The 14558-nt window shown below is 35.4% G+C and overlaps 2 protein-coding genes across 2 annotated transcripts; one reads left to right on the top strand and one right to left on the bottom strand.

The window, feature by feature from the left end:
• The first annotated feature begins 47 nt into the window (after positions 1-47).
• On the top strand, positions 48-7769 carry LOC116121557 (cell differentiation protein rcd1-like). Its single transcript, XM_031407512.1, has 11 exons — positions 48-209; positions 1332-1406; positions 3351-3541; positions 3619-3688; positions 5260-5331; positions 5525-5614; positions 6171-6213; positions 6715-6821; positions 6970-7065; positions 7376-7566; positions 7646-7769. Exons 1-11 carry the CDS (start codon positions 48-50, stop codon positions 7767-7769), a joined length of 1221 nt encoding a protein of 406 aa, XP_031263372.1.
• A 2025-nt stretch (positions 7770-9794) lies between these two features.
• LOC116121556 lies at positions 9795-14463 on the bottom strand. Its single transcript, XM_031407511.1, has 4 exons — positions 14025-14463; positions 11938-13794; positions 10861-11507; positions 9795-10231 (listed from the first exon to the last, which is right to left on the bottom strand). The coding sequence occupies exons 1-4, from the start codon at positions 14346-14348 to the stop codon at positions 10030-10032; spliced, it is 3030 nt and encodes a 1009-aa protein (XP_031263371.1). The 5' UTR covers positions 14349-14463; the 3' UTR covers positions 9795-10029.
• Positions 14464-14558: the final 95 nt, after the last annotated feature.

Raw genomic sequence — 14558 nt, 5'->3', positions numbered from 1 at the left:
GATAAATATTTTCATTTTCTTGGTTTCAAGAAAGTAGTCTGTAAGGAATGGCCAACTTACCAGAATCGATATGGGGAGACTCATTGTCAGTAGCGGGTGCAAGCACGTCTACTGCCGTTGATGCCGAAAAATTGGCGTCGTTGGAGCAGTGGATTAAGGCTCTCCAATCCCATGAAACCCGAGAACGTGCTCTCATTGTCCTTTCTAAGGTAAAAACTCTAAACAATTTGTTTGGTAACCGAGAAAACCTCGGAGAAAAAAGAAAGATGGCAGGAAAGAGAATTCGAACCATGCAATATCCATTTGTTAATTGATATTTGTTTTCTTGGTAAACAAACAAGTCCACAGACCCTAAGTCGATATTGTATCACCGTTACCGCATAATGTTCTATTCTTTCTTTCTTTGTTTCTTGTTTCTTTTTTTTTCTTTTTTTCGGTTGGGGGGGGGGGGGATGATTAGCAAGTAGCTAATTATTATTTTTATTCATCTCTGAGTTCTTGATCATGAACTAGATTAATATATAAGGGAGATCCTTTATTGGTTTAAGATATGAATACTGATTTGAATCTAAAGTATTGAGAAACATGATCACATTATAATGTATTTACTTTGCGAATATGTGAAGTGCTGTTTGTAGGTGCATACCTTTTATTTTCCTTTTCTTGATGTTAATGTAACACCTTCTTTAATTTATCCAATTTGATGTGTTAATAAGTTCTAAGGATTCGGATGAGGAAAATGTTATCCTTACAAAGACTCATCAAAGGTTACAAGTGACATCTCCAGAAGAAAAAATAAAGAAAAACGAAAAGAGAAATAAGGAGGGAGAGAAATCATAAACATTAAGGGTGTCTTTGTAAAACAGCATTGCTCTTCGGATGAGTAATTAAAGTCTTTGATCTCAACAGAGTTAGCGAGCCACGATACGTCATCTGTATGCAAGATCTATCAATTTTTATACATTTATTTTCACTTAGTACTTAACATCAATGATTTGTCGCTTTGAAATCAATGCATATATTTTTTATTTTTATTTTGATCACATAGTTTGTAGTTAGGGCTCTGACACCTGGAATTTATATATGACATTTATCATGATAGTAAGATCAAATTTTCTATCTGTCCCAACTAATTTCTTCTGAAGCCAGTTGATAAAAAAAAAAAAAAATATGGTATTCACATGTATGCCAGAATGTGTGTGGTGTAGCATACTACTTTTAAAGATTCTTATGTTAATATAACTGTTTTTCCGGATTGAATTATTTGTTATTAGATCACTACATATAGTGATAATGTTAAGACAATCTTGAACATATTTTTTTTTTTCCAGATGAGAGAAAATCGTGAACATTTGGCGCCATTGTTTGGATTCATTTGGTACAATTGCTCTGCTGTTACAGGTAGGGTATGCCATTTGGCTTCATATTCAATGATGCCTCCTATCAGTAATAGATTTTACTTGTAATGCATCTCATACTAGTATTTTCCCTGCTTTTAGTGTTATAAACCCTTCAATTCGGAGAGTTATTGCAGCATACAATATATTGATAATGACGCTGATCACAATATTGTTTTATCATTATTCGGAAATAATATCGTATACGTCTTGCTATCTTCTTCAGCTCTTACAGAAAGAACATCAAGCAGGGCATCTCATGCTCTTGCTCTATTTCAGTGTGTATTCTCACATTTCAATTTCTTCTTCAACCCCTCCCTAAACACCCAACATATATATGTTTTTCTTATTATTCCTTTCAGGTTTGATGATATGTTGAGGAAATTTGTAGTCTTAACCCTTTCAAATTTCACTAAACCACCATTGTCCCTATGTTTGATGTGGACACAGTTTCTGATCTTTGGTGGTCCCAGATGGTTTTTCTAATACAAATTAATATTTTAGCGACAAGATAATAGTATCAGAAAATAGTGCATAAAAATACTCTAGGTGAGAGGTTTATACATTGGCTCAAGGCCTACCACCCTTGCTTTAGCAGCCAATTAGCGAAATGCTAAATGGTCAAGAAACAATACCACCTAAGGAGAGTATTATGCTCCTATGTTTGTTGACCTGACATTACTACTAGTTTTTTGTTTACCAATTTCAGTATAGTGAGCATATGATGCTTTATGCATTCTAACCATCCAATCACCATGGCATATAACTGATGCATCATTTTTTTCTGCAGTGTGTGCATCCACCCTGATACAGGAAGAAGTTTCTCAACGGTACTTAATATTTCTTATCCTTCAATGTACAAGAACTTAATGGCTTCAATCTTGTGAAGTTCAAGTAATATCTAGTTTGGTTAAATATACTAGAGTGATCAAATTAGCAGATATAATGAAATAATTTAAAGAACATATTTTAGAATGATAGTCTTTAAATTTTAATGTGTAATATCCTTTGGCAGTGCATACTTTACAAATTCTGTTTCAATTATTCAGCACAATTTTTATATGATTCTTATGGTGTTTGACTTTCACATAGACCAACTGATTATCTAAATCTCCAGTAGTAATAATGCATGAGCTTCACCTCGAGGCCTCTCAAGAATTTTCTTCCACGTTAATGATTGGGAGATTATCAATCATGCAAACTTGATATATTGTATTCAAGAGTATTGATTTGATTCTAAGATCGTGTCATTAATTCGTCAAGTATTTAGGAGGAGGACCTCTTTAATGGTTGAATATTATTTTTTGCAGCCAGTGCCGCTGTATCTTACCCCTTTCTGAACATAGGAACAAAAAAGTCCCATGAATATCTAAGGCTTGCCAGCTTAGGTGTGATGGGTGCCCTGGGGAAGGTGGCTATTCTGCTCTGTTGCTCTTTGCTTTCTTGACTTACTGTTAATTCTTACTTTATAGATTCTGTTTTCTATTTGAAAGTAAAAAAAAAAAAAAGGTGTACCGAATTTTTTCATTCTGTGCAGTCAAATGATCCGAGTTTATGTTTTATTTATTAATTTCCTTCTTGATACTCGAATATTTCCTTGTTGCCTGGTCTGCATGGAGGTGGGCACTGAATTATCAAAAACCGTAAGTATCTGAAACTTCTTGAACAATAGTTAATGTATAGTACAGCACTTGCGTATGTTGACACCCAAATATTTCCTTGCTGCCTAAGGATCCAAGAAAGGGATGAAGAAGGATCCTCTTCAGTGATTGAAATCTCTTGATTTGTTTCAAAATTATGATATATGGGCTTTACAATGAGCACATTTAAAGCATTTTTTTTTCTTTTCTTTTTAAACATATTTATTGACTTCTATGAGTCTAGAGAATTATCGTTGAAAATGTGCATGTCTCTGAATACTAATGAATTCTGCTTATATATTAACTTTCACAGGTTGCCACATTTATTGTTCATAAAATCTTATCAAATGATGAGGGTTTGAGGTATTGCTGTACTTTTGCTGAACGGTTTTTCGCAGTGGCTCATAGTTTGAGAGAGATGGTTGAAAAAGTTGCTGAAGAACCCTCCCAACGGCTGCTAAAGCTTATTATTAGTTGTTTTTTTAGACTCTCAGAAAATCCGAGGTTAGTAGAGTTTAAATGCCTTGCTAATACTATTCAAATGTGCAACGTCAAACTAAGATTTTTATTTTGACATGTAGGGCATGCGATGGACTAAGATGCTGTCTTCCTAGGAGTTTAAAAGACAACACCTATTTTGGCCTACTACAAGTATGCTCTTTGATAACCTTTCTTCTTCCTGTTAGCTACTTTGAAATTTCTTAGTAAAGTGGGAGTATTTGTTTTATTATTTTGGATATGATTTTTGAAAAAGTTAGAGTTGGATAGTTATTACGAGGTAGGATTTGAAAATTAACAAAAACTCTCTTTAAGTTTGTTTATTTAACTAAACACTCTTACAATAAAACATTGAAAATTAACAAAAACATCTCCACCCGTCCATTAAATGCCGGCCACCATCGTCAGAGGGTGGTCGGCAGTCGCCGTAGTTACGCATGATCGATTAGATCTAGCCGGTCGTGCACAGATATGGCTTTTTTCGGCCAGATCTGGCTACGTTTGGTCATCAATGACAGTCAAAGATATGACCATCGTTGACGACCAGTTATGGCAAAAAATCTGGCATTTTCTGGCCAGATCCATAGTGGATCTGATCGAAAAAAGCTAAATCGATGCACTGCCGATCAAATCCATTCAGTAGTATGCCATTACGCCAAATTCCAGCCATCTTTCGACAGTGGTGGCGGGAATCTAGCAAATGTGGGTGAGGGGGGGTGTTTTTATCAATTTCTAAACTTTTTTCTTTTGAGGTTGTTTAGTTAAATTAACAAACCTAAGGGGTTTAAAAATAATTGAATAAAATAGAATTGGATTTTCAAAATAGGGAAACAAATTGTATGTATTTTGGGTATGATAGAAATAGGATATGATAGAAATAATGAAACAAACGCATATTTTGTACCATATCTATTCTGGAGTAAAACTGTTGTTTATAATAAAAACAAAAATGTGGTCTATATTGCTATTCATACACATGTTATGATGTAGTGGAATTGTCATTTAGCAATCAATATGTTATTCTAGATATAAGCATGAGATAATTAATCAAAATTCATTTTTTCTGTTCATCTCCTTATATAGCCCTTCCAGAAAGAAATTTCTTAAATTTTCTGTCCCTGTACATCAAACAACATTAGATCTTCACATTTACTGTGTAAGGGGATGAGACGTCATCTGTATGCAAGATCTATCAATTTTTATACATTTATTTTCACTTTAGTACTTAATCATCATTATGATGATTTGTCGCTTTCGAAATCAATGCATATATTTTTATTTTTATTTTGATCATCATAGTTGTAGGGCGAATAATAATTGTCAAATTTAGATCTCGTTTGACACGTAGTCAGAAAATAAAGAAATATCTAATTATCATAAGAAACAACAAAAAAATGTCCTATTGCTGTAGTTCAATTCTTATGACCTTATGTAGTTAGAGGCTCTGGCACCTGGAATTTATATATGACATTTATCATGATAGTAAGAGTCAAATTCTCTATCTGAATCCCAATCTAAATTTCTTTCTGAAGGCCAGTTTGATAAAAAAAAAATCATGGTATGTCACATGTATGCCAGAATGTGTGTGTGGTGAGCATACTACTTTTAAAGATTCATTTATGTTAATATAACTTGTTTTTCCGGGATTGCCAGTATTGCCACTACATATATGGTGATAATGTTAACGATCAATCTTGAACATATTTTTTTTTTTTTTTTTCCAGATGAGAGAAAATCGTGGACATTTGGCGCCATTGTTATGGGATTCATTTGGTACAATTGCTCTGCTGTTACAGGTAGGGTATGCCATTTGGCTTCATATTCAATGGATGCCTCCTATCAGTAATAGATTTTACTTGTAATGCATCTTACATACTAGTATTTCCCCTGCTTTTTAGTGTTATAAACACTTCAATTCGGAGAGTTATTGCAGCATACAATATATTGATAATGACGCTGATCACAAATATTGTTTTATCATTAATTCAGGAAATAATATCAGTATACGTCTTGCTATCTTCTTCAGCTCTTACAGAAAGAACATCAAGCAGGGCATCTCATGCTCTTGCTCTATTTCAGGTTGTATTCTCACATTTCAAATTTTCTTCTGCAACCCCCTCCCTAAACACCCAACATATATATGTTTTTCTTATTATTCCTTTCAGGTTTGATGGATATTGTTGAGGAAATTTGTGATCTTAACCCTTTCAAAATTTTCACTAAACCACCATTGTCCCTATGTTTGATGTGGACACGGTTTCTGATTTTTGTGGTTCTTAGTACTTGGCCAGGTTTTGGATGGTCCCAGATGGTTATTCTAATACAAATTAATTAATTTTAGCGACAAGATAATAGTATCAGAAAATAGTGCATAAAAATAACTCTAGGTGAGAGGTTTATACATTGGCTCAAGGCCTACCACCCTTGCTTCTAGCAGCCAATTAGCGAAATGCTAAATGGTCAAGAAACAATACCACCTAAGGAGAGTATATATGCTCCGTATGTTTGTTGACCTGACATTACTACTAGTTTTTTGTTTACCAATTTTCAGTATAGTGAGCATATGATGCTTTATGCATTCTAACCATCTCAATCACCATGGCGTATAACTGATGCATCATTTTTTTTTCTGCAGTGTGTAGCATCCCACCCTGATACAAGGAAGAAGTTTCTCAACGGTACATTAATATTTCTTATCCTTCAAATGTACAAGAACTTAATGGCTTCAATCTTGTGAAGTTCAAGTAATATCTCAGTTTGGTTAAATATACTAGAGATGATCAAATTTAGCAGATATAATGAAATAATTTAACACGAACATATGTTTAGAATGATAGTCTTTAAATATTTAATGGTTAATATCCTTTGGCAGTGCATACTTTACAAAATTCTGTTTTCAATTATTCAGCACAATTTTTATATGATTCTTATGGTGTTTTGACTTTCACATAGACCAACTGATTATCTAAATGCTCCAGTAGTAATAATGCATTGAGCTTCACCTCGAGGCCTCTCAAGATATTTTCTTCCACGTTAATGATTGGAGAGATTATATAATCATGCATAACTTGATATAGTTATTCAAGAGTATTGATTTGATTCAGCTAAGATCGTGTCATTAATTCGTCAAGTATTTAGGAGAGTGGACCTCTTTAATGGTTGAATATTATTTTTTGCAGCTCAAGTGCCGCTGTATCTGTACCCCTTTCTGAACAATAGGAACAAAGAAAAGTCCCATGAATATCTAAGGCTTGCCAGCTTAGGTGTGATTGGTGCCCTGGTGAAGGTGGCTATTCTGCTCTGTTGCTCTCTTTGCTTTCTTGACTTACCTGTTAATTCTTACTTCTATAGATTCTGGTTTTCTATTTGAAAGTAATAAAAAAAAAAAAAAAAGAAAAAAAGAAAGGTGTACCGAATGTTTTCATTCTGTGCAGTCAAATGATCCAGAAGCTATTAATTTCCTTCTGGAGACTCGAATATTTCCTTGTTGCCTGGTCTGCATGGAGGTGGGCACTGAATTATCAAAAACCGTAAGTGTCTGAAACTTCTTGAACAATAGTTAATGTATAGTACAGCACTTGCGTATGTTGACACCCAAATATTTCCTTGCTGCCTAAGGATCCAAGAAAGGGATGAAGAAGGATCCTCTTCAGTGATTGAAATCTCTTGATTTGTTTCAAAATTATGATATATGGGCTTTACAATGAGCACATTTAAAGCATTTTTTTTTCTTTTCTTTTTAAACATATTTATTGATTTCTATGAGTCTAGAGAATTATCGTTGAAAATGTGCATGTCTCTGAATACTAATGAATTCTGCTTATATATCAACTTTCACAGGTTGCCACATTTATTGTTCATAAAATCTTATCAAATGATGAGGGTTTGAGGTATTGCTGTACTTTTGCTGAACGGTTTTTCGCAGTGGCTCATCTTTTGAGAGAGATGGTTGAAAAAGTAGCTGAAGAACCCTCCCAACGGCTGCTAAAGCTTATTATTAGTTGTTTTTTTAGACTCTCAGAAAATCCGAGGTTAGTAGAGTTTAGATGCCTTTTTAATACTATTCAAATGTGCAACGTCAAGTTAAGATTTTTATTTTGACATACGTAGGGCATGCGATGGACTAAGATGCTGTCTTCCTAGGAGTTTAAAAGACAATACTTTTTTTGGCCTACTACAAGTATGCTCTTTGATAACCTTTCTTCTTCCTGTTAGCTACTTTGAAATTTCTTAGTAAAGTGGGTGTGTTTGTTTTATTATTTTGGGTAGGATTTTTGAAAAAGTTAGAGTTTGATGGTTATTACAAGGTAGGGTTTAAAAATTAACGAAAACACCTCATAGGTTTGTTAATTTAACTAAACATCCATACAATAAAACATTGAAAGTTAACAAAAACATTTCCACCCAGGCACCCACCCATTAAATGTTAGCCACCACCGTCGGAGGGTGGTCGGCAATCATCGTAATGGCGCACGACCGATTAGATCTAGCCGGTCGTGTACCGATATGACATTTTTCGACTAGATCTGGCTACGTTTGGTCGTCAACGATAACCAAAGATATGACCGTCGTTGACAACTAGCTACGGTCAAAGATCTGGCCTTTTCCAGTCAGATCCACAGTGGATCTGATCAAAAAAATTTAGATTTGTGCACTACCGGCCAAATCCATTCGGTAGTACACTATTACGCTAGATTCCGACCACCTTCCGACAATGGTGGCCGAAGTCTGGCAAATGTGGGTGGGTGGGGATGTTTTTGTCAATTTCTAAACTTTTTTTTCTTTTGGTGCTGTTTATTTAAATTAACAAATCTAAGGGGTTTAAAAATAATTGAATAAAATATAATTGGATTTTTAAAATATGGAAATAAATATGTATTTTGGGTAGGATAGAGATAGGATATGATATAAATAATGAATCAAAAACATATTTTCTACCACATCTATTCTGGAGTAAAACTGTTGTTTATAATAAAAACAAAATGTGGTCTATATTGCTATTCATATTCATGATATGATGTAGTGGAATTGTCATTTAGCAATCTATATGTTATTCTAGATATAAGCATGAGATAATTAATCAAAATTCATTTTTTTTGTTCATCTCCTTATATAGCCCTTCCAGAAAGAAATTTCTTAAATTTTCTGTCCCTGTACATCAAACAACATTAGATCTTCACATTTACTGTGTAAGGGGGCACCACTTCCCTTAAAAGGAATATAAACATCTATAATATTGCCAAGGGAGAGAGGGCAAAGTTCTGAATCTCTTGATCTGTTAGTTTTGGAAGAAACCAGTAAGTGTAAGCTTACAACTATAAATTTTTGGTGATGCTCAGGTATTGTTATGTATTAGCATGATTATTATTTTGAAAATTCACAATTTTTATTTTCCTTGAACCTCTTCTTCTGCTTCTCTCACTTTTAGGGTGATCCAACAACCACGGACTGCCTTAAAAGATTGATTAAGAATGTCTCAGCCAGAGAACGTTCTAGGCCACTAGCTGTTGGGGAATCGCATGGACGCGTCAGAGGCTAGGGCACACTCTGACTTTTTCATCTGATAGTAGCTATGTCCTGCTATCAATGTTCATCCAGATACTGTTTGTGTTAAAGAGACATGTAGTTTATTGTAACCCTAAACCTGCGCATCTTTTACTTGTAAACCAAATTTAGGCCATACTTGCTGCCTAATAGATTTCAATTCATCTTTCTGAATATGTGGATTGTTGTTGCTGTGCTTAATCCGCTTAAAAGTTACATCTCTTGATTTGACTTTATCCTTCTGAATATGATGCAACTAATGTGGATGTTATAAAATGTTTACCTTCACACAAACACACACCCACATCTTAATGCTTAAATAACGCAGCTATACACAGCTCTGCCTATGATCCAGATTCATCAGGATGAATTGAAGAAAATATTAGGAGATGCATAAATGTTTGTTTCTGCAATCATACAACTCATCTTGAGTTTTTCCAAGACCAGTTTGAAAATGAGACTAAATTTTCTGCTATGGGAGAAAGATTGCAAAAGCAATGGACAAGTTTGGTTCATCAGTTTCGCATTTTTTGCTATTATTTTCCCTGCTTGTATAGCTAGACATTGCAAACGTAGAGGACAAAAGCTTAAAAATTAGATTCAAGAAGATGGCTCTCTCAATTTTTCAAAAATTTAATTTCTTGTTCCAAATTTGCGAATGTCCATAAAAATGAGGTACAAAAAAACTAAGTATTATAAGACATTTTTATCTCACATATTGAATTATATCAATTCCAACATGGCTAAAAGATACTAATCAGTACACAAAGGAAGAGCATAACTGTTTTGGAGAAAAAAATAATCAAAGAAACGGCTAGAAAATGAAGCCATATGCCGACTTTACTACATTAAAGAATACTGGAATATGGATCAAACAAAATAGATTACAGAGTGGACAACAAACACTATATACTGATTAACTAAAGGGCAAAAAAAACAAAAAAAGTGTTTCAATGTTTAGAAAATGAACCACATTCATCTTGTTTTGATGGAACCGAGAGATTACTAGCAAGCATGAATGATAGGTCATGCATCTGTGACATTAGCATCTCTACATCATTAGTCGTTGTCTTAGTGGTTGTATTTGAAGCATCTTCACTTTTTGCAGCTTCTCTAGCATTTCCTCCATTTGTTGTGTTAACATCAGGAATTCTGAAACATGAAAACATAAGATATGAGAAAGGTTTACTTGCTCAATCTGTGTTTGAAATGCAGAACTAGAGGAGGGCCAACAAATTATTATACATGTTGCAGGCAAAATCATTCTCAATTAAGCCTTTTTACTATTTTACAAGTTAAACTCATCCAGGAACTAAACATGGAGTAACAAGTGAAATTCTTCAATATCATGCAAATTCTAAAAGTCCTTCACTTACCTTCAATTCACTAAAACTCTTAATCCCAACATCTACCTTGAATTATGTCCTTTAGCAAAACCCAGTGGTTCACAGATTGAAGCACCAAACATCCTGCACCATGTCTGCCGCAACTACCTTGCAAAACTAAGTTTTTGCTAGAAGTGAATCTCTGCTACCCTTATCCTAAGTGTTATATAACCTGAGAGAGAGTGTGTGTGTGTGTGTGTGTGTGAGAGAGAGAGAGAGAGAGAGGTGTGAAAATATGATAAGAGTATTGATACTATCTTAAAACTAATAAGTCTTGAGTACCACCTAAAGATTTCAGGTTAGTGTCCCATGCAATTTAGCAAGTGCTTTGAAAATAAAACTTAAATTCGAGTAATTCTAATCCACAGAAAGAAAAGGCAGCTCGAATATACAAACCTTTTTGAGACTGAAGGCTCTGACTGCATAATATTAACTTCTTTAGAGGCATTTTGATCACTGAATTCTCCTGAAAAGAAATGTGCTTGAGAAAAACTACCAAAATCATCATTCTGCACATTGTTATTAGTTCCTATGAACTTCATCTCTGAAGTCTGCGCAACGGATGGTGCCACATGATTAACAGATTGTTTAATAGAAGGATCCTGAGCACTAGTTGAGCTTGTAAAACCATTCCAAGCATCAAATGAATCATAGTCTTCCTCAGTAATTTTATCACCAGGGGCCTTGTTGCTGCTGGTTTGCCCTTGATCAACTTGAAACCAATCAAAAGAAGAATTATTCACCTCCTCAACATTTGCAGTGATTTCAGACTGTTTGGCTGGAGCAGTTTGTTCGTTAGGAAAATCTTGCACACTTGTTGAGCCTGTAAAATCATTCCATGTATCAAATAAATCTTTGCCCTGATCAATGGTTTTACTATCAGGAGTCTTGTTGCTGCTAATTGGCCAATGATCATCTTGAATCAAAGCAATACTTGTGAACTTATTGGCATTTCCCACCATTTTATCATCCTTAATGGTTGTAGTCACTTCAAACTGCACGGCCTGACCAGATTGGTTCTTAGAAGAANAGCCATGCAAATTCTAAAAGTCCTTCACTTACCTTCCATTCACTAAAACTCTTAGTCCCAACATCTACCTTGAATTATGTCCTTTAGCAAAAACCAGTGGTTCACAGATTGAAGCACCAAACATCCTGCACCATGTCTGCCCCAACTACCTTGCAAAACTAAGTTTTTGCTAGAAGTGAATCTCTGCTACCCTTATCCTAAGTGTTATATAACCTGAGAGAGAGTGTGTGTGTGTGTGTGTGTGTGAGAGAGAGAGAGAGAGAGAGGTGTGAAAATATGATAAGAGTATTGATACTATCTTAAATCTAATAAGTCTGAGTACCACCTAAAGATTTCAGGTAAGTGTCCCATGCAATTTAGATGCAATTTAGCAAGTGCTTTGAATATAAAACTTAAATTCGAGTAATTCTAATCCACAGAAAGAAAAGGCAGCTCAAATATACAAACCTTTTTGAGACTGAAGGCTCTGACTGCATAATATTAACTTCTTTAGAGCCATTTTGATCACTGAATTCTCCTGAAAAGAAATGTGCTTGAGAAAAACTACCAAAATCATCATTCTGCACATTGTTGTTAGTTCCTATGAACTTTATCTCTGAAGTCTGCTCAACGGATGGTGGCACATGATTAACAGATAGTTTAATAGAAGGATCCTGAGCACTAGTTGAGCTTGTAAAACCATTCCAAGCATCAAATGAATCATAGTCTTCCTCAGTAGTTTTATCACCAGGGGCCTTGTTGCTGCTGGTTTGCCCTAGATCAACTTGAAACCAATCAAAAGAAGAATTATTCACCTCCTCAACATTTGCAGTGATTTCAGACTGTTTGGCTGGAGCAGTTTGTTCGTTAGGAAAATCTTGCACACTTGTTGAGCCTGTAAAATCATTCCATGTATCAAATAAATCTTTGCCCTGATCAATGGTTTTACTATCAGGAGTCTTGTTGCTGCTAATTGGCCAATGATCATCTTGAATCAAAGCAATACTTGTGAACTTATTGGCATTTCCCACCATTTTATCATCCTTAATGGTTGTAGTCACTTCAAACTGCACGGCCTGACCAGATTGGTTCTTAGAAGAATCTTGTGCACTAGCTGAGCTTGTAAAATCATTCCAAGTATCAAAGAGATCATCAACAGTTTTATTCTCAGGTGCCTTCTTACTCGTGGTTTGCCATTGATCATCTTGAAACCAATCAACATTCATGGAAGAAGAATTTTTAGCATTTTCCATCTCACTGTCCTTAATATTCGCATTCACTTCAAGCTGCTTGGCCTGGTCAGTTTGTCTGTTAAATGTATCTTGTACACTATTTGAGCTTTCAAAATCATTCCAAGCATTGAATGGATCATCTCCTTCATTAATGACTTTATTATCAGGAATTTCAATGTTGTCAGTTTGCAGTTGGCCGCCTTGAACCAAATCAATACTTCTGGAGGACGAATTATTTGCTTTCTCCGCTTCTCCACCATGTTTAACAATTGCAGTCACTTCAAACTGCTTGGCCTCACTAATATTAGTAGGATTTTCCACAGTAGTCGAGCCAGTAAAATCATTCCAAGCATCAAATGAATCATCTTCGTCGTGAATGGCTGTCTTATCAGGTGCACTGTTGCTTTCACTTTTCCATTGTGCATCTTGAATAAAATCAATACTCATGGAAGAAGAATTATTCACATTGTCCAGTGTTCCAACATCCTCCGTTGTTGCAGTCACATCAACCTGGTTTGATTTGCCTAATTTTTCAGAGTTGGAACTACTCCATAGGTCATCTTGAAGCCCGTCATTAGTTTTGATTGCACAAGAACCGATATTTTCAGATCCAAACACTGCATCCATGTGGGCAGAAAGATCTACCGACGACCCGACAACAGGATCATCCAATTTAGATTCCTCACGAGCATTTCCATCATCAGCAGATTGGAAGCTGGCCTCCCAACCATCAAATGAGTCACCACCACTCTCGTCCTCCGTAGACCTCACAACCGGCTCAAAACGCTTAACATTCTCTAAAGAACTATGACCCCGAACTTGAAAATCATTATCTCCACCACCATCATCATTTCGGTCTTCCACCACCTGCTGTTCCGAGACAGTGTCTTTTTTACCTTCAGTGAAAATGTTGTCAAGATTGATACCAACTAAATGCAAAGGACTTTTATAACTCTCACTCTCAACTTTTTCCAACTCAGGCTGCCATTTTATTTCCAAATCTAGAAAATCCGACAACGGAAACTCTTCCTGTCCGGTATTCTGTGCTCTGTTTAATTCCTTTGCTTTAACAGGCACCCCAGCAATCTCCTGCAACACAGAGTCCCAGTTCAAACAACACATCATTCATGCACTAGAAATACACTTCTCATACCACTCAACTTACCCAAAAATACTTAAACAAACAAACAAACAAACAATAGCATCAGCAAATTGAAGACACCGCTTTGTATCCTATATTACAAAAATTAAAATTTGTTAAAAATTCAATAGATTTTTTTTTGGTAAAAAAAAAAAAAAAAAAAAAAAAAGGGACTTACCGATCCATCTAACGCAAGGGATTGAAGTAACCAACGGCATCCAAACGTGGACTTGAAATTAATAGGCTCAGGTGCCGTTTCTTGTTGAGCTTGTTGTTTGCCGCAAAACATGCAAATTAAAGACATTACGCCTCTGAGAAGTCTTCCCTTGCAATGCTTGCATCGGAGATATTCGGGAGACGGGTCAAGCTCAGAAATGGAAGACTCAAACGACGGTAAGTTGGGAACCGACGCGTCGTCTGGATCGTATGATGAGAGGTTGGCTTCTTTGAGAACTGCGATCTGTACTTGCTTGATTAGATCGTACGGAATTTCGACCGACATTGTTAGGGTTTGTGAGATCCAGATCGGTAGTTTGGGATTGGAAGGTGGTTATGTTTCAGTGTTACCAGAACTGAGCTTCAATTTTTCTGTAAACGCTGTCGTTTCCAGCGTTGCAGATATTGAACGCTGCGTTTCACTTGTGGTTCTCAAGCTCTCCTGATTTTATAGTTATGTTTTCAGTTTTTGTTATTTTTAGAGTGCGTTTAGTTT

Source organism: Pistacia vera, unplaced genomic scaffold (genome assembly GCF_008641045.1).
Source record: "Pistacia vera cultivar Batoury unplaced genomic scaffold, PisVer_v2 Contig994, whole genome shotgun sequence".
NCBI lineage: Eukaryota > Viridiplantae > Streptophyta > Magnoliopsida > Sapindales > Anacardiaceae > Pistacia > Pistacia vera.
Note: the sequence above shows the minus strand (reverse complement) of the source record. Positions and strands in the feature narration are given on the sequence as shown.

Coding starts and splice junctions, on each gene's coding strand:
- LOC116121557 (XM_031407512.1), top strand. CDS start 48: ATGGCCAACTTACCAGAATCGATATGGGGAGACTCATTGTCAGTAGCG. Junction 3,689..5,259: donor CCTATTTTGGCCTACTACAA/GTATGCTCTTTG, acceptor TTTTTTTTCCAG/ATGAGAGAAAATCGTGGACA. Junction 7,066..7,375: donor GCACTGAATTATCAAAAACC/GTAAGTGTCTGA, acceptor CAACTTTCACAG/GTTGCCACATTTATTGTTCA.